Raw genomic sequence first — 25,441 nt, 5'->3', positions numbered from 1 at the left:
CTTGTTATAGTGTGAGCGTGAGCGACAAAGCTATTGACAGCTTTTTTTTTGGTAGTTTGCTAGACAAGGCGCAGATGAGGGCATGCTGCCAGGGCGAAGTTGGTTGCGCTACGCGCAGGCAGCTGGTGATTGATTTCTCAAAGAGTATTATTTTAATATTTTTCGATTTTTTTTACGCGTGATTATAAGAGGTTTGGACTTTGAGTTTTTCGAAATTTTCGGAATTATTTTTTTAAATATTAAATCGCGCCGCAACTTTTGAACGCCAGTTTGTCAGTTTCAAAATATTTAAATAATTTTCAAATGGGATTATAGTCAAAAACAAGGTGCGAAAATAAGAAGAAAATTAAAGTTTTAATTAAAATATTTACAATTTACAAATTTTAATAAAAAATAGCGAGTAAAAATATTTTCAGAAAATCAAAAATATTTAAAGAAAATCAAAAATTACGTTTGGTTTAAATTCCTCTTGATTTCTAAATATTTTTTTTTTTAATTCCAATACGATGCAAATACGTTTCTTATTTTTTCTCAATGCCTTCAAAATCGATATTCGAGCATTTAATTTTTTGAATATATGCATTTGTTCCTTTAAATCTAAATTACATTTTTCTAACTCTGATTCTCTGAGCTCAATAGCTTTATTTTTTTAGAAAACTTGTATATACTTTCATTAAAAATCGCGTTTGGTTTAACTCCTAATCAAGTCTGGGGATAGACCTTTTTTGAAAAATACTTTTTTTTTTTTAATTCTAAAGATAATCCTTTTTTTATATTGCCATCTACGCTTTCAAAATCAGTTTTATTCGGTGACCTATGTCTTTAGAAATATAAACCTACAAGCTATATTTTTTTAGAAAACAACAATTTGTATATTATTTTATCAAATATTTACCTATATTTTATACTGAAAATACTTTTCTTTCCGAACCAATAATTATTGTTCGCGTCCGCAACTGTTGCACTCATATCGGTTTGCCTTCTGTTTATAAATACTGAGAACTGATAAGCTGCAAATACATATTTGTAGCATAACCATAGGCGCAGTGTTGGCCAGACTAATATTTACTTCCTTGTGTAAGCAAACAAGCTGAGTATATAAACAACTAAGCACTCTTTACAGAGTTATATGATATACAACATTGAGGTTTGCCTAACGTAAACAATTTTAATTGAATATAGTAGTATAGTTTTTGGCGCTTATATTAAAAACGATTGTTATGCAAAACAGTACTCAGAGGTATGTGAGAGTAGAATAATCAATTGCTATTTCATAATTTTTAAAAACCAAAGGCCTATGTACACAGTACCTCACTGAGAACGAATAAATTTTGGGTGTTGGAAAAGTTTTTAACAAAATTTTAGTTGGGTATTACTAAATTATTGGCACGCACTTAGGCTCCTAAGAAAGCTGAGAGCGCTTACTAGTAAACAACAAGTAGGAGATTTAATAAAACAGATTTTTCATACCTTCAAACGGTTTTTATATTTTGTCTTTGTTTTGACTTCGAATAATAAAGAGAGTTATTTGATATGATTTTAATTCAAGAAGGCATCGAAACAAAATTTTTTGGTAAGAAACTGGTTTGAAGTTACATGAATTTGTTAAGAAATTTTTAGCATACCTATAGGAGGTTGTTTACTGTTTATAAGTATAGCTTTTGGGTGTTTAATTATTTGTATTTTTGAGCCATTAGGGATTTGAAGTCCTAAAGTTTTATAATATATATATATATATATATATATTTTAATTTTTTTCTTAAAAGTTGGTCGTTTGGGATACTTGTAGCTCATCGGTAGTAAGCGTGTAGGCATAACGAGCAGGATTGGTGAACATACTGAGTAAATAAAGACTGACACGCGACATCCCTGAAAAAAATTCCTAAGTAACATTTGAAGACGATTACATATTACATCTTTTCCAAATTTCAGATTTCTTCTATCAAAGTCTATCAAAAAAAAAGTAAAAAAACACCCTCCGAAAATATTTGACGGCATCTGTAATCAGTTTTTCGCTTATTCTGTTCCCGGAAGGCTATCCTTAGACTTATGAATAAATATTAAATATAAAAAATATATCAACAATTTAACAAATAATGATTTCAACTAAATGAAAAACGAAAAACATTAGCATGCGCCACAGCATGGTCAAAATGCTTAAATGTGCACAAAAGTGATAAACAGAAACTAAATTACTTCAAGAACAAATAATTAAGTAATTGACAATGTAATAATCAAACTGAGCGTTGCATTAGCGTCACTAACAAAACAAAACAAAGAAAATAAAAAAGGAGACAAAAAAAAAACGAGCAAACACATATCACATAAAGCGCACAGCAAAATCATAAAGCAAATACTAAGAGATAACCAAAACAAAACCAACAAAAAAAGCATTAAATTATAATAATTTAAAACGCTTAAGCAAATTTTAAGTAAAATGCACTAAACCAATAACAATTAAAAATAGGTAAAAGCAAAAATATTTGGAAAACAAAGAAAAGCCACTGACGTTCATTGTCCTGGTCGTCACTGCCGCTCTTGGCATTCGGCTCCGTGCCATCAATATACACTTCAGTATTGTCATCCTCTTCATGCAGGCGATCATCCTCATCATCCTCGTCATCGTCCTTGTTGTCCTCATCGTAGGTGTCATCGAATTCATCCTCTTCATCAGCGTCTACATCATGCTCGTCGTCGTTGCCATGCGAGCTCAAGATCTTCTTGCGATCATTGCTATCGCTGCTGCTGACGCTGCCAGTGCTGGTAGTGGTGGACGATGCAGTGGTACTGCTTGTGCTGGTCCCATTCTCTATAGTGGTGGTTGGCTCTTTGCCCACACCGAAATCGTATTTCGGTTGATGTGGACGTTCGATGAGACCCTCATGCTCATCACCGTCATCCACATCGCCCGTGTGATCATCGTCATCGTCATCACCATCACCACTGCCAGCGCCGTCGTCATCACCTTCACCGAGATCGAAGTCTTCGTCGTCTGTGTGCACAGAGCCACCTGCAGGGTAGTGAGGAGCTGCAGGTAAATGGGTTTGTGGGACTTGGTTGGGGTATAGGGATGAGCCGCGATTTTTGCCCGCCGTCGCAGAGCTTGTGGTGGTGGTGATATGGGTGAGAGTGGGTGTATTTTGATTTGTGGTGATGGATGGTGACGCTTGTTTCGTCGTGGTGGCTGTTGATATGAACGATGGCAATGATATTGATTTGATTGCATTAATGTCTTTTAAAAGTGTGCATATGTATGTGAGGAATTTCGATAAGTTTCAATAAAATTTCGATATTCAGTAGAAGGAAAGTTGGTGCAGTTTTTTTTTTATCCCGAAAGTATTGTCGCTCATTAACGGAACATTTGTTAAAAAAATTTCAAAATCAAAAGCGTGTAAGTGGGAAGAGTGTGTAGGTGAAATTTTGATAGTGAATTGTATGGAGAGTGAGTAAGTGAGAGAGTATGACAGTGAATATGAAAGATAATTTGCGTGAGCGCATAGAAGATATACGATAGAATGAATGGATGATAAATAAAGACGATAGTGAATGATATTGATTTATATATGGCTTGATAAAAGACGTTGAATATGAAAATGCTCTATGATTTTTACCAATTGTATTGAGGCCAGTGTTGCTACCACTATTGCCACCGATGATGCCTGAATTGCTGCCGCTATTACTGCCAATAATTGTGCCACTATTCGTTTGATGATGAGTTCTACTCGAAATGAGATCGTCGTTGTCGTCGGTGGTCAAAACTGTATTATGTTTACCCGATTGTGTGTGTATATTGTTTCCGCGATGCGATGGCTGTAAATCGGTGGATGAGTCTTCGTCATCTGGACCAAAACCGGAACCGGAATAATCGGGATCCTTGTCTAAATCATCGTGCAGCTAAAAGAAGATAGAAAGAATAGGGATACAAAATTAGTAATTTGCATGATTTATATATTTAAAGCGATAAAACAAAATTTGTTGATAATTTATAATTTTATTTCGAGTGACGTAAGTGATTTTGAATATCAAGGTGGAATTATCGATAGTTTTACCATTAAGTAAGTGATATTAAATAATGACATAAAAAAAGCACTACAATAATTTGTATCTTGCAATTGATAAATAAAATTCCGATAAATTGTAATCGAATGAATTATCGATAACTTTTGTAATAAAAAAGCAACGAGTTTCTGTGTTTAAAAAATGAGTTATACTCGTAATGCATCGATATTTTGAAAGAAGATAATTATATTTTCAGGCAAGTGATATCGATAAATTATGAACGATACTCAGAAGAAATTTAATTTTAAAAGCCGCTTGACTGAAATATAAATCATCACTTGTTATTTCGTACTGCTCGATAGTTTTTGCGCCGAGCTATTGTTAAATCCACGAAACGCTGTTAATAACATTGGACTTGTCTGAAAATTTTAAAAAGTATTCGATCAAACTTAGGATTTTAAATTGAGTTAGAAAAACGTTTGTTAGAGAATGTCGATAAATTGTGTTTATCGAAATCGATTTTAACTGAAACTAAACTAATAAGGTTTTAGGCAATTTTTATAATGTCGATATATCGTTAAACCCATAATTTGTTTTTATCGAAATCGTTTTGATTTTGCATTAAACTAATAAAATTGTAGGCAATTTACTGAATGAAACCTTTTTTAATTGAGTTAGAACAACGTTTTTAGCGAATATCTTAAAAATCAGTAAATTGTGTTCATTAAAATCGATTTGATTTGGAATCAAACTAATAAGGCTGTAGGCTATTTATATCACTATCGATAGATTGTTAAAGCCAATTATTTTTTTTATCGAAATCGATTATTCGATATTTTCAATAAATTTTCTATAAAATTTGTAAAGTAGTTTTTGACCATTTTTAATTCTTAGTAAATTACTTTGCCTTTTTATTTAATCATAAATGATAATAACCGAAATTATGAATAAAAAGTTAATCGATTAATTGATATATAAAAGTATTTAAATATTTGAAGGAGCTTTCTGGACAGTCTAAAACTGAATTAATTTTATTGTATTGTAATATATTTGGAAACCCACACAATTTATCGATTAAACGATACCAACAAATTATCGCACAAAAACTATAAATATTTATTTTCAAAAAACATTTCAATCTTAATAAAAATTTATAGAAGAAAATCATTTAATAAACGATAAAGTTTTTCGATACTTTACAAAAGAACATCGAACTTTTTTCCTGTTGGCAGCAAATGAAACATTTAAAGTTTTACAGTTTTAAAATTATTCATAAATTAATTTAATAATTTCATTAGTAATTAATTGTAAAACAACTGCTACCAAGTTAGTTTCAACAAACCAACTTCTTAGCAAGCACAAACTTAACTATACCGTCCCTTCTGTAGAACACTTGCGGCTTGGCCTAACTCCTTGTGACACATATTTATTTGTGCGCTGGAAAAGGTTACCACAAACGCTATTTAGATAACATACGCTGTCACATGCTTCGCAACTGCTCCAAGGCAATAGTGGCACGAATAACGGCGTCCATGACACGTCTTCGGCTAACCGCAATTTATGTGTCCCCGAAGTGTCAGTGTGTCAAGGTGTAACTATGTTGGTGTGTGCTGTGGCGAGGCGCATAACGTTTGTGTGGAAATAATGCAATCGCATTTCTATTTGCCCGTGAAGCTTTTACTCTGCCACTATTATAATTTGAACGCTAATATATATTTATGCGGTCGGCACAAGCGTATGTTCAATAGATATGAATTTATGCCTGGCAAATGGCTTTGGGTCGTCAGCGCGTTAAAGCAAATTTATGTTATCCGTTGTGCGCGCTCTTATGCGTGGAAATGCCGTTGACGCGTGCAAAACTTTTACGCTTATTGCAGAAAATTGCAAAAGTTTCGTTCGCTTTTCATTACTTTGGTCCAAGTTGTGGGAATGTCGCATATCCGGTGCCATTCGCACGCAGGAAATGGACGTGGAAGTGGAATGTAATTGAATTTAATTACAATTTTGCATTAAGCAATGTTAGACATTGCAGTTTTATTGCAGTATTGGTATATCTAGCTTAAGTAAGAAGCGATTGGATATGCTTAGTGTTGTGTATTAGAAACGACTACAGGATTGAATTGACACTCCTCAATTGGTAATTCAATAGAGAAGAGAATATTAAAGAGACTTTTTGGTATGAAAAGAAAGAATTTACTAAAAAAATGTAAAACTATTCAAGCTACAGAGCTGTGTGATAGCTTCTACTTTTCTTACTGTGAACCATTTCTGCTATCGTATATCAGCTTTCGAATTATTATTTGGCAGGTAGGGATTTAAACTGAAGATCTTTGGAAGTCTATATTTATACAAGACTTTAGTTATTTTGATGTACTGGCAGTATAATTTTTAGCCGTGCTCAATAAATTCACTTTCAACACTTGCTGTGTTTCGAAAGCCTTTTGAAGTTTGACACGTGGAATATTGATCCAAAAAGCAAAATCTGTAGGGAGTAATTTTTCAATACTTTGGTAATAGACACTGTTTGTTTATAACTAATAGAACATAATTGAAAGTAATATCTGCTCCCATACCCATATCGGACTATTTCGATAAATCGAGAGGATTTAAATAATATTTGGCTGAAAAAAAACTCTGATCAAACTCTGCTTGGACAGTATCCAGCTATTTATTGCATTTTCTAGGCAATAGGAAATTAAAGACTTTGTAATACAGCATTTTCAACAACAACTTGAGGGAACACCGATGTACAGAAGTATTCCCTATGATCCAAAGATGATCTATATCCTTCCATCATGAGGGTGAATTATGAAACTTTTGCAAATTTCATATTTATAGGTGCAATTATACTGGCTAGCAATTGAATTCTAAAATTTAATATTGAAAAATTGTCAGCAGCAACATCGGTGTACTTAAATCATTTAATCTGTGTGATATTGAGTAATTTTCCAGCGGCTCCCAAACTACTCAAAACGTCTTTCAAATAGGATTGTAACGATGTACATAGTTTTCCAAATATTTTTGATAAAAGTTGGTTACACTTCGGTGGCTGTAGAGGAATTTCGGTCCTTTTTACCAAAGGAATTTCAACGCTCTTGCGAACAATGTATACAAATATCGATTGCATTCGGCTTGTAAGAGGCAACTTCATATTTTTTGATGCTTCTGTGTGTGCAGAGATGGTGTTCTCTGGATAAAATTTAAAGAGCGGAATATTTTTACAACTAGAAATAACTGTCATGAGATAACTTTTACATGAAATAGTCGAACGATTTTAGTAAGTTATGTCATAAAAGAAAACAAATTTGCAGAAAAAAAGTGCCGTTATTTTTTACTATAAATTTCATATACATATATAATAATCCATTCAGTGTTTGCTTTCGCTCATTAACAATGGAGTGGGGAGCTAAGAAAAACCGTTTTGCGGTGATTACTTTGCATAAGTGTGGAAGAAGCGCAAGCGAAATTTATGAGCTTCGTAATGAACTTATTATTTCGGGAAAAGGTTGTCATCGCATGGTTCGAACCAATTCAAATCAATATCAAGACTTTTTTGTGATGATCTCCACATGAAAGCCAACCTTCGGTCAACTGGTCATCTTCTGACATCGCGTTTGAAGCGAGTTGGGTTCAACAGTTGAAAAAAGCTTCACTGTTGAAGAAGTTTTTAAGAAGTAAAACGACAAAATTGACACAAAAAAATCCCTCTACTGCACGGTTCAACATGGCCATCAAGCTGCTCTAATGGTTTGATGCGGACGTCTGGAATTGCGTCGAGAAACAAATTACCGAAGTTTGTAAAATATCTATAATCTTAAATAATTGCGCAAAGTTAATTTATTTATATTAAATGATTATTAATCTATTCACTAAAATTTCTCAACCGACTTTCTATATCCCTTTCTATGAATTTAAGCCCTTGCTGGGCATACTTGTTTAACTCAGCGCGATTTTAAATTAAATGTTTATTTTACTCTAATTTTTGATATAAACTTTATTGCATGTTGCAACATATGGCGTGCGACAACATGCCGTTATATTACATTTTTGCGCCCACTTAATAAATTTAGCGTAATTTCCGGCAGCTCTTGCGTGTAGCGAAGGAATTTTGTCAAGGATTTTTTTCATTTCTCCACAGCATTTATTGTTTGCAACAATTGCTGCATGCTGTTGCACGCCAAAAGCGGCTACTTACAAATCGGTGGCGGAAATTTTCGCCGGAGCATTTTGAACAAAACAATTTCGCAAAGTTGATGAAAAGGAAAATTAAAAATTGTTCAAAAAATAAAAATATACATAACTGTATATGTGTATATAAGTATATATGATTGTATGTATCAAATAATATATAAATATATATATGAGATATGTAATAAAAGTGTGGCTAGAATGAATATTTAAAATAAGCTGAAAAAAGCTATTAGATTCATAAGAGTATATGTAAGAGTAACACCGCGTTTCAGCACACGCATTATGGTGCATGGCTAACCCACTTTACGAAGTATTTTATTTTTCTAATTTTAGAAAACCATTTTATATTCCTTTTACTTCATTATTTGAATTTAAAAAATTTTTTCCACACCACAAGTTGCATGCGAGTTGGCAATTGCTCAAGTGCTTGCTGTTTATGCGTGCCACAATGGGCTAAGTGGCCAGCAATTGCTCGGCGCTCATTAGCAATTTTTTATGGTTTAGTTCTAGTAGAAGTTCTATGCCGGAATCTACAAACAGGCGTACTTGTGATCATATATAAGCGCTTAAATGTTTTTATATGTGCAAAACGGCAAAAATTAGAAGTAAGTTAGAATGCTGTGCACTCCATATACAGTTTTTCTTTTGAGTGGCTAAGTCAGCCAACAAAACATGCACTAGTTTGGAATAGTTTTTGAATGAGAAAAAGTTTAGCAGTTTCACTTTTATTGTTGGAGTGCGAAAGTGAGTTCAAGTAAGTTAGTTGGGGGAGTTCGAGTTTGAGTACTAATTTGAGTGTTAGTTGGAGTTTGTATGTGAAATCAAATAAGAGTTTAAGTTTGAGTATGGGTTTAGATTTTATTTTGAATTTATTTTTAAGTGAGTGAGAGTTTGGTTTAATATTTGAGTGTGTTATAATATGGATTATAAATCAAGTTTTATTTGAGCGCATTTTGTACTGACATTTGAATACATATTTTTGTTATTGTTTGAATTGTATTTAAACTTTAGCTCAAGTTTTAATTTTAAGTTGAGTTGAACTATTTTTGGAGTAAAAATTATAATTTAATTATGATGTGAGAAGTAAGTATACCCATAAATGACTCAAATGTAAAAATTTAATAAAACTCAATTGTTTTTAACATTTTTGAGTAGTTTTGAAAATTTCTTTGAGTTATTCTGAGCTAAATTTGAGTTATTCTGAAGTTTTTCTTTTGAGTTATATTTCAAGTTAAAATTTTTAAATTTAATTTCGATATATGAGTGTGCCCATAAGTGAATTAAATAACATTTGTATGTAAACCTCGTTTGTTTTTAACACTTTTGAGTTACTTGGAAAATTCTTTTGAATGCTTTCGACTTCTTGACACTAGCTAAGAAATCTTATTGTTAAAATTTATGTGCGTAGTAACAAAAATATATATATATATATATATATTAACTCAGTTTAATAGCGCTTTATGACTCTCAATCGCCGCTTATGACCTACAATTTTCAAACAATTAGTCACAGCTTAACTCACAGCCACGCTCAAGGCAGTCATCTCATTTTTATGACCAACACCATTTTATATGAAAAGACGAACAATTTCGTTTAATTACAACAGCAACAAATATATTGACGCTAAAAGTCGAGCAATAAAGTTTAATTGCAATATAAATCACTTTAATTGCACGGACTCCTTACAGCAGGGGCAAGAGCAAGAGCAACGAGGGAGGTCGGATGACAAATTGAAAGTCGAAAATGGTTGCAATAACGAGGTCAAGCCATAAACCAAACTGGCTAAATAATATTAGATGCACAAACAATAACAATATTTACGAGTATTTTTAAATTTACACAAGGATACCAGATTGTGCGTTTGGAAGTTTATTTTATTTTTTTTTTTTTTAATTTTCTTGATTTCATTTATTTGCTTTAGTTCTGAGCAAGGTCTGATACTGTAACTTCAATATTAGTATAATACCTTTTCATAACAAAAAAAGCTCCACTTAATTTAATAAATTTTGCTAAAATTTGTGAGTCAAGACAGTTTGTACCACAGCCAAGTTTGCTTCAGCTTTTCGTTACTCTGATTTTTATGGGCTTTTGTTTATATTTTATAGCTTATACTAGTATTTATTACAGCCAAATTTACAATTTTCCTCTTTGTTTACCGCATTAATATCTTGCGTAAACTTTTTCTATAAATAAAGTTTTTGACTAATATCAAATTCTAAAAAAAAATATTTTTTTTATTCAAAATTTTTATAATTTCATTTTAAAAAGTTGATATATTTTGCCCTTATAGAAATGTCATTACATTCAGTGGCTCAAAGGAGTTTTATTTTTGCGCAAACATAGTTAAAAGTGTCATCAGGGCATATTATAACGCACATGACTGCATTTCAAATATTTGCCTAACAAGCCAAAAAGGAAAATGAATCAAATAACACTAATTTTCAGTTAATTAACACAAGTTTGCACAAATACGTTTTTTCAACAAACTCGCTACGAGCTAAAAAGTATCAGTTTTGCAACGGAAAATCGATATTAGAATTGAGAAAGCTTCCAAAAAAAAAATCGAAAAATTACTAACTCACATGTGATAGTACAATAAAATCATCAAAGGAATTTTTTGCGATGTTTTGTTTTGTTAATATATGATTGTTTAATATTAATGTTGTTGCATTAAAAAAAATTTTCAAATCGAAAAATATTACTCTCTTCACTCACTTTGGCACACAATTTGATTATCTAAAGAAATATCTGGAATGAGCATTGAAAATTAAATAAAATTGTGTAGTTCATTTTTTATAAGACAAGAAAAAATGTTTCAAAAATCTTCCCAAACGAATGTTCCAAATTTTTTCAAGTTTCGAAATTTATATTAAATATTATTAATATTAAAATAACATTTAAGAAAATATATATCCTTTCTTGAAGCGACTTTGGGACACATTTTTCTTAAATAACAGAAATGATTCCAAAACTTAAAGAACAGAAAGTGGAATAATACTTTTAATGTTTATGAAAAAAATTTCCCAATTTTTTTTTCAAATTTCGAATTACAAACATATTAAATTAAATTAAGAAAATGTCCACTAAGAAAAGAAAATTTATTTTTTTGAGGAGTCTTAAATTTAAACATACAAAAATTGCTAAAAAAAACAAATATTTGTGTGAGTTTTGTTAAAGCGATAATAATTTGTAGTTAATTTTTTTTAAATTATGAAAAAATTTCCCAAAAAATTGTTACAAAAATATGTATATCCCAAATTTTTCTCAATATTCAAAATTTATATTACATGAATTCAATATTAAACTTCATACTTAGGAAAGTAAATATCTTTTCTTGCAGCGAATTTGAGGCATATTTGCCTTAATTTAAAATATATATAAATTGTTCCAAAAATTTTACAACAAAAATAAACGTAAATAAAATATGAAACAATTTTATTTATAATTTTGTATTTAAATTAAACAAACCAAAAAAAAAAACATGAAACCTCTAAACGTAATATCTATAGGAGTATTATGAATATATCAAAGTCGTTAGCTTCTTTAATGCATTTTTGGAGAAATTTTGAATATCTTTAACGTGATTTTTCCCTAAAAATATAATTTATATATGAAAAGCTATTTCGAAGTAAATTTAATCAAACCAATATATTGTACAATAAGTTTTTTTTTTATAATATACTGACCTCAGTAGAATAAATCAAAGGTTCCTTCGAAGAAAGCATTTAAAAATATAAAACTAACTCAAAAATGTGTGGAATTTCTGTCCCGAATAGTTTGAAAAAAATGTACGAAAAATTCTTTAAATAACTTTTGTGTGGCGTTCTAATGTTTTTAAAACAAAATTTTCAATAAATAAATATACAATATTTGCAGTTCTCATGCGACAAAATATATTTCTACTGGTTATTGACTGCTAAGTTTTGTTTTGGGGCCACTTTTTCTTTTGACATAAAAAAATTGCATAATAATGATAGTGATACACAGCCCTCATTAATTAGTACTTTATTTTCAAAAGATACATTTTAGGAAACGTGTCCCAAAAATTGAACGATACTGAAGGTTTTCTTCTTCAAACTAAAATATCAAGTACACTTAAAAAATTTAAATTTTTATAGAAAAAAAAATATAGATAAGATTGTAACAAAATGGGCAAAAAATTACCAGCATAGTTTCTAGCAAGTAATAATCGCAACTCTGTTAACTAACAAAATTAAAAATATGCTAAAAACGTCCACAAAAACATCAACCTCCTTCAATACGGGGGAGTACACCGTAGGAACATTTACATTTTGGTGCAATCTTTTTATTTTTCAGCCATAAATTTGAACTTTCTACACCGGCAAACTTAAGTGAGTTAAGGTACAGAAACTGAAGCGAATATGTTGAGAAGAAAATTTGCACAATATCGGCCAAGGGTTCAAAAATATGCTTGTTAAAACAAAAACAAGTACAACCAAGAAGTATGCAAAATGCCAGTGAGGGTAAATTTCCGAAACCAAAACGTGAGTGACATTTAACGCAGTTTGAAAATTGCACCTTTTATGGTGGGCAAACATTTCAAATATACCCCCTTTTTGTTGGCAAGCGTGCTCAAAACTTGAAAGCAGAGCATGCAATACATTTCTGTTTATTTTACAACGCCGGAGAACGGAGAATTTTGCACCGAAAATAGAAATTTCCATGTAAATTTAATTTGGCAACGACGAACATTTAAAATATGCCAAATTTAGTAACAGCAATTGAAAGCACAGGGGTTAAAGTGGAGTGCGAGACTTAGTGTGGTTAAAAAAAAGAGTGAGCAAATTAGAGTAATGGTGAGTGGAAGAGCGACGGTGTGGCATTTTGCTGTCATGATGCCGCCTAAAAGTCGACCGACCGAGAAAATGGAAAAATAACTGTGTATTTTATATGAACTCGTTGGCTGCGGCGGCGTTTGTCGGCTGACTAAGCCGTAACTGTCATGTGCTGATTTGGGTTGCCAGTGTCAAAAGCTGCCGTTATGTTAAATTTTTAATTTTTTGGTCTCAATTTCAAAAGTTGAGTATGAAATTTGACTAGTCAAAGCGACTTTCAGCTGTCAAAATAAGAGACTAAGTTTTAGGTAAAGTTCCAGGTTGAGGTATTGAAAAGTTGTAAGCTCAAAAGATACCAGATTTTGATATAAATTAGAATTAAATATATTTTGTTAAACATTTTAGCGGATTTAATTTAAACAAAGAAAAGTTAAATGAAAAATATTTAAAAATTATGGCACCACTGGCTGTGGTTATGCGTATACTCATTATATACTTTAGGCTAAGCACATAGTAGCGCAAATATATGTAGCATAAATTGTGTGATATTTAATTATCATATACATATATATTGGAACACGCTATTTTTTTCTATTTGACCCACTATGTGCATAGCCTAAGCTTTAACCTGCCCATAATACACAAAACTCAAATTTTAAAATATTTTTTTGGGAAAAGTTACAAATTTGCAAACCCATAAATTCTGCTGGCAACTCCCCACTACACACCTGTGTACCATATGTAGCCTCAAAAATCGAGTAGAAAAAAATCTTTCGCAAAAATTTGGTTTACTGCCCTTTGGCTCAATCATTTTGCCGCTGACCTGTCAAACCATTTACCAAATTTGTTGCCTTGCCAAAAAAAAATTTCCCATCAACTATGTTACTAAGCCTTTTGTACTGCAGGTTTTCACCACTATTGCGTCCTCTACAACAACTGCAGTTGGTTCTTCCGACCCCCACCACACGCAGCTTCTTGGTTACTTTGCCAAGCTTAATGGCGTTGCCGCCTGAATGACGTCATTAAAATTCATACATGACCTATTTGGAGCGAAAGCTAGTGCACTAGGTTTTTCTTACCACTGGCAGATTTGCAAATGAGCAACAACAACAACAGAAAAGTGTGCGCAGGCAAATGGCAAAGGACCAAAAATCAAAATTTCACAGAAGAATTTGGAAACTTTTAGCGAGTGGCCTATAAAAGGCCGGTGGGTAGCTGCTGTGCAAGCAACTGACGCAGAAAATTCACAATTTTTCGACTTTGCCAAACATTGCGCCTATCTAAGTATACACACACATGAACATAATGGTGTCCATACATAATTAGCTGCAAAAATTTTTCATTATGAAATGTGAAATTTATTCAGATAAACATCTCTGACATTCCACAGGCTTTGCGATAGCTGCCTTTGCATAGCATTCTTATTTTTCGATTAAAGTGAGTCATGTGTGTATGTGTAACACTGTTTCGCAAATTAAATTATTGCCAGCTGCCAGCGAAAGTCTTAATTAAATTGGTCCGCTTTGAAGTTGGTTAGGTTGCAGTGTTGTTGAATATATAAAATCTTTTTTAATTAATTTAAAATAACGGTTGGCAGTTGTGTGCTGACCAGCATATGTATTTATTTGTATATTTATATTTTTCTACAAAAGGCAAAATAATTAAATATAACTTTACTGAAGCGGATATTGAATTAAGTTTTTCTTGTTTGTTCCGTTATGACAGTCATATCCGTAAGGGATAGGGCAGCTTTAAAAAACAGTGGTTTAACCAATAAAATCAAAACTAAAAGCTAGTAAAAGACTGCCGTAGGCTTTAAAAAAAAGCAGAATAGTCTTAAAGTTATGAACTCAAATATGTAGTAGAGTGGATACACAAAAACAAAAAATGAAAAAAGCAACAAAACGACAAAATGAAATAACTGAAAACGATATAAATACAGTAATAAAGTAAAAAAGATAACTGAAAAGGATATATGTCCTTGGTAATTAAATGCTACAAATTTGTATGAAACTATTTTTATGTTTTAAGTTGGCAACGCTAAAAAATGTCATTTAAAATAACAAAAACTAATAACTAAAAACTTGCATACAAAATTCAATTGTGTATTTTTAATTGGCAAGCATCATAAAAAATGTGTTTAAAAATTCAAAAAAACAATTACTAAAACAAATGCGACTATTTCAAAACTAATTAAGATAGTAAAATAAAGTTTAGGAATTTTGCTGAATGAATTATTTTTATATTTTATGGTGTCAACGCTTAAAGTTTGAATTAAATTCTTCAAAAAATATAGCACTGATAACTATAACAGAGGTAAATTCTGCATAAAAAAATGAAGTTGCAAATATAAGTGTTAAAAGCTGTTTTATTTAAAGTTTAAAGCAACATTAATAGGAATTATTTTCAAAAATCGTTAATCAAATTTAATTCACTAAAAAAAATATTATGAAATAACTGAATTATTAATAAATATTTCGTTTTAAGTAAATGTCTAACTTATTTTCCAAAAAATTATTATAAATTGTAATTTTTTTTTGTATTTCGAGATATATTTATATATTTTAATAATGTATTAAAAACATTAAAATTATTTTTAAACATACTAACCAACTAACTACAGCCTGTTTTTATAGAAATAATTTTCTTTCCTTAAATAAATGTTCCTGAAAGTAACACAATTTTTGTGCAAAAATTAAAATATGGCAACTCAAAATTTTAAGGGATATTTATTTATGAGTGCGTAAGTTGTAAGAATATTTCGCTATTTTTTAAGTAAAACTGCGTTAGGTACGGTAGTAAAATTTTGGTACAAAATTCTGTTACATACGAATAAAAGCCTCGATTATATTGAAGTTTAAATCTATTTAATAAATATTTTCGTCTCAGAAAGGGTGATTGTTTCAACAAATCAAATAAGTGTTTTGAATAAACAATAATTAAATGATGTCTCTAAAATATCCATCAAACTGAAGTTTTTTCAGGCAGAATTGCCAACTGTTTCAAATTGATGTTATTCAATATATGGTCTTAAAATTAATATTGAAAAAAGTTAAAAATGCTTGCAACTGAAAGTAATTTTAAGAAGAATTACCAATATTTTTAAATTTGTTTTCGTATCCATTAAATCTCAAATATTCGATAATTCTTTTTTCATTAAAAATCGCTATTAGTGTTATTTTATATTGACAATGTGAAAGTAAAGCAGATTTTAAGCAAATTCGATAGAAAATATTGAATTGAGTAATAAAATTCATAGTAATGTAATTTAGATTTTTTTGTATGGGTGGCAACCACTGTTCTTAGCAAATATTTTATTATTATTAATTTTTAGAAATTTTGTTTTAGAAGTTTATGTATAATTAAAAATTTTAATTTTCTAATAAGTGGCAACCCGGTTAAAAAAAAGACATAACATTTGTAGACACATTTCCATAAGCTTGATAATCAATTTTCAGTAATATGTTTTGGTAAATATTTAAAATTAATTTTTTTTTTTAATTTTTAACATATGGCAATCCCGCTAGTAAGAGGTACAAAACAATAGCGTTATAGTTGTATACATGCTTTAATTGACTAAGTTTAGGAATCAATTTCCAATATGTGTGTGATTTTATATTTTTACATTGTTGGCAACCTTGGTTTGGGAAGAGATATTGTTATAATTTCGTGTTGCAATTGTATTTGAAGTATTTCATCCTAACACAATTGAGTTTATAGCATTTCGAGAAGCTTATAGGAGAGATCGGCTTAAGTAATTTAGGGTTACCGGCACATAAGTTCCAGTCGAAGTGAAGTACGAATACACTCACGATAATTTGACTGCAGCCTCTCTCCACCCAAAAATTAATTCTTGAGTCTTATTCGAGTCACTTAAGATGAGATGTCCTTCTATTCTTCTATATCTTTAGGACATTAAGCGGTTCTACAAACACATCTCTGCTCTGAATTTCAGTAGTGCCGTTTCACAAAAAATCAATAAAATTCACATTTAATATTTCTTCCTGCCACCTGAGGCTCTTGACCAGTTTCATAACCGATATACATTCATAAATGTACACAAATACCGAAGGCATAAAAATAAACCTGAGTTACAAATTCAATTTTCCTATATAAATAATTTTTTTTTTTTGTGTTTTTGTTTCACAATTTTTCGCCAGTTTTTATATTTGATTTTGTGTCTCATTGCCTTGCACGCCTGGCAAATAACGCAATTTCAGTGGGAAACTATGGCAGTTAGTTGGTTGATTTTCACAACTTTGCGGTTGCGGCTGCTCTGTAAGAGGATTCGGCCGCACCACTGTTCGTTGGTTTGCTTGACACACATTCGCATTCATGCAACAGTGGTTGAGTAAGTTGGCTAGCGGCACATTTGGTAGTTAAAATGAAATCGGAATTGAAATCGAAGTGAAATACGCTGTTGCATAAAAGATGCGCTTTTTATTGAATATCCTTAATGCCAGCTGAGCCCGCTTTCAACATGCCTCTACAAGTATGTATACATTTGTATACCACGAAAGTAGTTGAAATAGGTGGGATGGTGTGGGGGAGAGCATACATTTCAACTGAGCCAACAATTTGCTGATAAAATGAAAGAAAGAAATCAAACGGTTCAAATGCCGATATTTGTTGGGATTTCGCTTAATAACTCACTGCTGCTTATAGCTTTCTCTTGCTTTCTCTCTCTCTCTCTCCCCCTCGTTTCTGCCTTTGCCAATTTGCTGCAGTTTGTCCATCACTTTTCTGCACTTTTCGCAAAAGCCTCTTTGCCTCAGCTGCGACGGCTGTGCACAGCGAGCATTATACAAGCAAACCAAATTAAAAACTTTTTCCATTTCCTGCAAATGCAGTCAAAGGCAGCAGCAAACAAGCAGCGCACTTGCCGTCAATGCAACTCTGTAACGGCAGGAAATGCGGTGCACTATACTTATGTAACCGTGGCTACAAAAGCTGAGTGGGACGGCAGCGATAGTGGCGACCGACAACGATGACGAGCACATCGACGAGGAGATCACTCGACTGGATTCTGTGAATGCCAAAGTTAAATTAGGAAAATTGTTCGCAACAAGCTTTTAACCACGCACTCACTCACGCGCACAGTCGATGTAGCGGTTTGAAGGAGCAGCTGAGGCGAATACACTCGCAAGCACTATGCTACCCTGTAAGAAAGCGCAAGTTAGTTAGGCGTATTTATATTCTAGTAGTAGGGATATTTCGTTAAAGTACTGACCACATAAATGTTTTCATATATAATATTACCATATGATGAATTATGCCAAAAAGATTATATAAAATGTTAATTGAAAAACCGGAATAAAAATTCTTTTTCTTAAAGAATCATAAATAATTTATTTGTCTTTAGAAAGAAATCATCTCACAATAATACTTTTTTCATTAAATTTAGAATATAAGTTTGTATAAGCCGCTGCCGTGATGATCTATAGTTCCTTCAATTTACGTTTTGTGAACTCAGAACGATCTACGATGAGCGAATATATGAAATTCGTGGAAAAGTAAGCCAAAGAGAACTAAGTTTTACGAGGTGATTGCTTGTACGATGTCTTCGGTTTTTTTTCTTCCTTTTATGTTCTCTTTTGTGGTTCCATACCTAGCACATCCAACAAAGCGTACACAATCGAGAAATTGAGATCCTCTATTTTATCTATATAATGTTAATTAAACATTTCTTATTTATTTTTTGCACTTATTCGATGTTAACGTCGATAACGGAGTTGATTTAACAACTCATGTGAGGTAGTTAAGGCCTTAAAAACTGGCGAATTCGTTTAAATAGATTACACAAAAGACCTTTGTAATATCTTCGAAGCAGCATTTCTATCCTAGAACATAGCAATACTAAAATTGTCTACCGTTTACCCTTTTAAAAATTACAAAAAAACATCAGCACAAACCACTAGTGGCGCCTAAAGCATTAAAACCAAACCAAATTCCTCATAAGTTCGATTTCCTGCAGGGTATTCCCAAAGCAAACCGCATACTTTGCTATTGGCAACAACTGTTGTGCGGTGAGCAAACAGAAGAGCACACATCCAGCCACAAACGCCGCTCAGTACAATCTAGATTCTATTGAAATGAGGTCGCTATGGGCTGCGTGCGGGCAATGCCTTGCCGTTTTAAGGCAGGAAGAGATGACAGTGAATTCGCCAAAGGCTACTTAAAAAGTGGCACTACAATCAGACGCGCTCACCCTGGAGATTACTTTGAAATCGATTGAGAATCGTTAGTGAATTGCTTGTTAAATGTTGTTATTGGAACGCTGGTGGATTGCGAACGACCGTTTTGGTACTCACCTACTCCAAACAAACAATTTAAAAGGCCTCTACGAGTAAATAGTTGGGATAAGCCCGCCAGCTAAGCTAACACTTCCAGCTTGGCGAATTGTCCACATGAGAAGTGCATACAGTCATAAATCTATATATCCACATATATGTAGGTATATCCATGGACCACATAGAGCAAGTGTCCAGCTTTGCATTCAAAGGCTCTCAGCACCAGCGCACTACCATTAGCGACAGCATACATCTTTTCTACGCTGCCCACCCTCTCTCGAGCGCTCTTACCAAGCTGTGCGTTTAGTTAGTTGCCGTTTAAGTGTTTGTTCGCCGCTTGTTGCCGAACTTGTCAAAGGCACACACAAAATTTATTGATGTCATCGTTAAGCAAAAGTTTTCACCACAAGTGTGGTGAGTGAGCGGGTGTATGGACGACAGAGTAGAGAAGAAGCAAAACTGATTGGCCATTTAGGCCAGTGGGTAACTGCAAGAGATTTTGAGTTATTGAAAGCAATTTATATGAAGGAAATGTGAACATGAAAATGATTTGTTGAAGCTAAAGCCGGCGTTAGACAAAATTGAAAAGGTTTTATGTGTATGTGTGCTTATGTGTGTGGATGTGGACCACACGAGGCACGTTACATGAAAAGACTAAATTTTGTGATTGAAAAATGTTCATGAAAACAAGCGCACTAATATCGCCAGATTAAATGGTTATATGAAGCGGATCACTTGAATAGAATATAATATATAAAGAGAAAAAAATGTAAATACTCAAATCTCATACCAAAATATTATTTTTTGAAATTGTAATATCTCTTTAATCCAAATAAATTTACGGAAATAGTTGGAAAACTTTTATTTTTGGATATAACCTAAAGCAAGACGTGGACGCTCGAATTCGAATACTTTAAAATACTTGGCTTTTAGCATTATGTAAGGCGACTGGTGTATAATTGTCAGTATAGTATTTTTGTTTAATGTATGACTACTGATATCACTATACTTGAAAAATTGTTTAGTGACTATAAAGTCATAAGAATTCAGTAATTAAGGTCTTAAAAATATTTTTGTAAACAAAAAAATTCTGGACAACTTAATATTATTGAAAAATATGTTTTAATTAATTATTTAAAAAACCACTATTTTTTGGAGATTGATGACTGATTATGATGGATGATTTTACAATTGGAATAAAATCCAAACAGAACGATTAGAATCACGCTTTTGTATGTTATATTTATATATATATATAGAATCGTTCAGTTTGGATGGCAGCTAAATGTTATAATGGTCCGATATCGGCGATTCCGAAAAATGAGCAGATTGCTGAGCGTAAAAAGACACGCGAGAAATTTCAGATCGATATCTCGAAAACTGAGAGAAAAGTATTTGTATTTATATATTATAGGGTCTCCGACGTTTCCTTCTGTGTATTACTAACTTCGTGGCAAACTTAATATACCCTATTGAAGGCATACAAAATAAGTTACCATTAAGTATTTAACGAATAGTGATTTTTGTGGAGAACAAGTTTGGTAAAATTTCCTATAAATTAGTAAATAAAAAGGTATACATTTTTTAAAGCTAAACATATCCTCCACTAACACTTCAAAACTCGCAAAGTACTGTAGGCAAAAAGTTTTGAGTAATTGCAGTGGACAGTTCTATGATAAGTGTTGTTATTGTTACTCTGTTGCCTATTTTCAGTAGTCGGTTTTCATGCATTAAGCCAATTTTGGTGTACGGTTGCCTAACGGCTACTCACGCTGGTTGCCATACATTGTGTTGCAATATTATAAAGTAAAATTATATATTGGTGTAATACTATGCTTTTGAGGCAAAGAAAAAGTCTCATAAACAATATTACTTGATACGCTTTAGTAATCGATGAGATAAAAAAGCACACCGAGAGCTTGTCTAAAAATATAATAATTAATACAAATTCGATACGCTTATTTTATTGTCTGAGTTGAAAGAAGTACCTGGTTGAAACGAAGTAAGTTAGAGTTGATCAATAATATTTCATTAACTTTAATTTATTTAAAGCGTGAAGAATTTTAAGGCAAATAGCGCTTCCTTAAAAAAAATCAAATATTCTCTGTAATTCCAACACTCACTCGAAATATTTTACTTGCTTATATCAGTAAATAGCGTTTTCAAAAAGCGCTCCAAGTATTTGCTGACGCTTCAGCACTAAGCAGGGGAATTAAAATTACAAGGCACTTAATTTAATCCCAAGTGATCCTTATTTAGCGTGAAAATGTTTAAACGAGTCGACGAGCGTAAATGCCGAAGCCCGCAAAAAACTGGCCAAATAAAGATAATCATAAAGAGAAGGAGGGGTAGAAAGAGATGAAATGGGGTAAAGCACAACAATCGCTAAAAGCGAAAAGAAAGTATGTAAGAAAAAATAAATATTTTATACATGTTGTACAAAAAAGCTGAAACTTAATAAATTGCCAATACGAGTTAATAATGCTGAGTAGTGCTTCCTTTCATGCTGCTACAGCCCCTCTGTACCCTTTTGGCAATTATTTGCCGTTTATGGTATTTGGGCATGACTTTCTGTTAGCGCAGAGCCTTAGAGCAAAGGACATGATAATATATATTTTGTCGATTGCTGTTAGTACGTACTGTTGCCATACACGCTACGCGCAAAATTGGCACGTGCACCACTACATACAAATACAGTCCCTAAGACTTTATTTAGAGTGTGTTTGTTTTTTTGTTTTTTATCCAGCTGCGTTTAGTACTCTCTTCTTGTAAGTTGTTTCTTTCACTGATTGCTTCTTCAATTCAGTTGCATTGCTTGTGTCTTTGCCTTTTATCTTTCGTCCTTGCCGCTGGCCTCTGCTTTAATTGTAGCACTTTTGTTGTTGTTATTGCACAGCAGTGGAGTGAGTGGCATCGAGGGAAAGCGAAGAAAACAATGAGAGAATAGCAAGCTAATATCCTAGTATATAATTTCGCTTAGCAAGTAGTGGCCCCAACAGCATCATCATCATCATCAATGCCATATCCTTTTTTCAACTCCCGATGGCTAAAAGCTACTTAAAATTATTGGGGGTATGAAGCTATTAAACGAAATACTTAAGCAGCCGAAAGCTAAATAAGAAATTAAAAATAACCAGAGGCGCGGAGATGAGCCTGAACTGCTGACTACACACATTCAACGTTATTTCCGCAAGGGACATACATAAATGCAGACATATATAAAACAACACATTTACAATCGAATTATGGCTTTTAGGGATTATTTTAAAATTCGCACAAAATGAAAAGTAAGGAGAAAATGAGTTGCTCCAGATAACTTTCTGCTTTGTAATTAGGTATTTTAATTTAAAATATTTGGCTTTTGGTTTTATGTTCTTACTTTGTTGCGCCTGAGAGTTTGCTTGATATATTTTCATATTATCGAAATTTGAGTTTATTTTTCTAGTATCTAATTAGCAAGGAAGAAGAAAATTATATTACACTGATTTAAAATTACCGAAAACTTAAAGAAATAATTAAGCAAAATTTGAAAAATGGTCAAATATTTAATTAAAATTTTTCTGTAATATAAATAGCAAAGCAAGAAAAACGTTAACTTCGATGCCAACGAAGCTACAAAACCCTTCACAAATAATAAATTTTCCATACAGCTTGGTTTTGATCGGTCAGTTTCTACTACATCTACATACTATAGTGGTCTGATCTGAATAATTTATTTAAAGAGTGTAGCCGTAATTTGGAAAATAATATAAGCCAAATTTGGTGAAGATAGTTTGTCAGAGAAAAAAGTTTATCATATAAGGGCTTGATTTTGATTTGTCAGTTTGTATTGTAGCTACATATATGCTACAGTGGTCCGATCTGACCAATACGTTCCGGGATTGTTGCGCTGTCTTAGAAAAAAGTTCGTAATAAATTTGGTAAAGATACCTTGTCAAATAGAAATGTTTTCTATACATGGACTTTATTGCATCAGTTTGCAGATATACGCTATATTAGTCCGATCTAAATAGTTTAATCGAACATTGCATTCTTGCTTTGGACAATAATTCTCAACAAATTTTGTGAAGATATCTTGTCAAATAAAAAGGTTTTCCATACAATAACTGGATAATGAGTGGACAGTTTGCATGGTAACTATGTGCTGTAGTGGTACGATATGGGCGATTGTGAGAGTGTGCAAGTTTCGGTCAATAAGGGAAATAAAATTATGGGAGAATACTTAACTTGGTCTTTAGTGAGCTGATTCCAAATTTACCAATTGTTGTTAGTATACTTGCCTTTGGCATAAATAATTGATGAAATCAAGGCTATACAATGCAAGATTTTGTAGACAAAACTGCGCCCGAGTTTAACCTCATAACGTGCTTAATTACCTTTTCGTTCTTAAATATGTACAGGCATATCCAATTCATAGAGAATGTTTAAGCGCACAAGAAATGCGACTACTCATCGAAAGCCAATTAAAAACAAAACACGTAGCCTACTTTTCTGCTTTCAAAACCAAACAATAAGCATACATTGCGTTGCAGATATATTAAGAAAATTCCTTACAAACTAGTGGGAGAACAAAAAATGTAAAAAAAAAACCAGCAACACTGCAACTAAGCTGAACAATAGGTGTTTTCCAACTTGAGCCCGAAAGTATGCTATATACATTGAATAACCGGCGCCGTTATCGTGAGTAGTTGGATAACCCTAACAATGACTAGCGAATATTTACCTTAACCTCAATTGTATTGTGCCCGCGTTGCGGCTGTGTGCGTGTAAACGACATCATCAAGTTTAACAAAAAGGAAAAACAGAAAATAAAAAGATGAAAGCAGAACTAGCAAGAGGAGGAGTTGAAGCAACCATGGCGCAATCAACTCCACCAACAACAATTTACGTTGCGTAACGTTTATGCCATTGTTTTCTGCACCGCAATTACGCTGCAGCACTAATACATAGACGCACACTCATACATCCGTCATTGCTTTTGGAACTATGCATGTGTGTGTGAACATTTGAGGGAATAGCGGCCATGAACAATAGTTGAAACACATTACAACAGGAGCAGGGGGGAGCGGTGATAAGGAGAGTGTAGTGGTGTAGCGCGCAGAGTGGATAAGCAGCGCATGCCAGAAAATTGCCAACGAAAAACATCTTCGTCGTAAGGTTCGCTTTGTTCTCGGCAACTGTAAGTACTGCAGGCGCCATTAAAGTACTAAAGTACAATGAAGTGGCAGCAGTCGATGAATAGTTGTTGTTTGCTTATTTGCTCAGTTTGCTCACATAAGTGTTGTTGTTGTATGTGCGCACTTGTGGTTGGTTGGAGTAGAAGGCGCTGCGTAGTTGCAGCAGATTAAATGCCTGTGAGCCTGCGAGCTTGTCGTGTCCTTAGAGAGTAGCGCTGTCGAGTGGATAGGTTATGGCTCAAGGTAAATTGCCGTATAATAAGACATTATTATATACATATGTCCATACATCGGATTATTACTATATTTTTATAAAATATTATATTTTTTCATTTCTAACTGCTTCGGGGCATATGACAAGGCTTTGAGTAATGAGCTTTCAGCATAATTTTATAACTTTTCAAATTTGTAACATTTCAGTCTGTAAATGTTTTAGTGTAAATTTCATTTTGAGGGCAATTTCGATTTATTGGTTCAATATAATTGCTGAATGGGGATAAAGCGAAAATAAATGAACATAATGTAATAAAAAAAACAGTTAATAAATCGTAATTAATCTTATTTTCATTCTGAAAAACTTTAGTGTCTTATTATTGCAGACTTTAGGGCTGAATATACAAATTTATATTTTGTTGCGTTTGGCCTTCACATCAGTTTATTACATAATAATAAATGAAAAATAAAAATTTTATACAAGAATTTGGTCTTGATCAGTCTGTTTGAATGGCAGCTATATGCTATAATGATCCGATCTGAACAATGTGTTCGAAGATTGTACCGTTGCCATGGGCAATAATCGCTGTCAAATTTCGTGTATATATCTTGTAATATTCAAAATTATTCCATACAAAAAACTGACCGATTAGTTTATACGGCAGCCATAGTGGTTTGATCCTAAAAAATGTGTGCAGAAATAATAAAGTTGCGTTGGAGTATACTCTGTGCTAAATTCAGTTAAGAAATTTTGTAAAAAAAAAAAAAAAAATCA

General features: G+C 32.5%; 1 protein-coding gene across 1 annotated transcript in view; it reads right to left on the bottom strand.

Annotated features, from left to right (window-relative positions):
• The window catches only part of LOC106622514 (syndecan), a 391,261-nt gene that overhangs the window by 30,937 nt on the left and 334,883 nt on the right, over positions 1 to 25,441 (bottom strand). The window contains exons 4-5 of the mRNA XM_036378214.2: positions 3,612 to 3,894; positions 2,510 to 3,184 (exon numbers count right to left, since the gene is read on the bottom strand). Of these exons, the coding sequence (XP_036234107.2) occupies positions 2,510 to 3,184; positions 3,612 to 3,894 (958 nt within the window). The remainder of the gene's footprint in view (positions 1 to 2,509; positions 3,185 to 3,611; positions 3,895 to 25,441) is intronic.

Source organism: Bactrocera oleae, chromosome 4 (assembly GCF_042242935.1).
Source record: "Bactrocera oleae isolate idBacOlea1 chromosome 4, idBacOlea1, whole genome shotgun sequence".
Lineage (NCBI taxonomy): Eukaryota > Metazoa > Arthropoda > Insecta > Diptera > Tephritidae > Bactrocera > Bactrocera oleae.
Note: the sequence above shows the minus strand (reverse complement) of the source record. Positions and strands in the feature narration are given on the sequence as shown.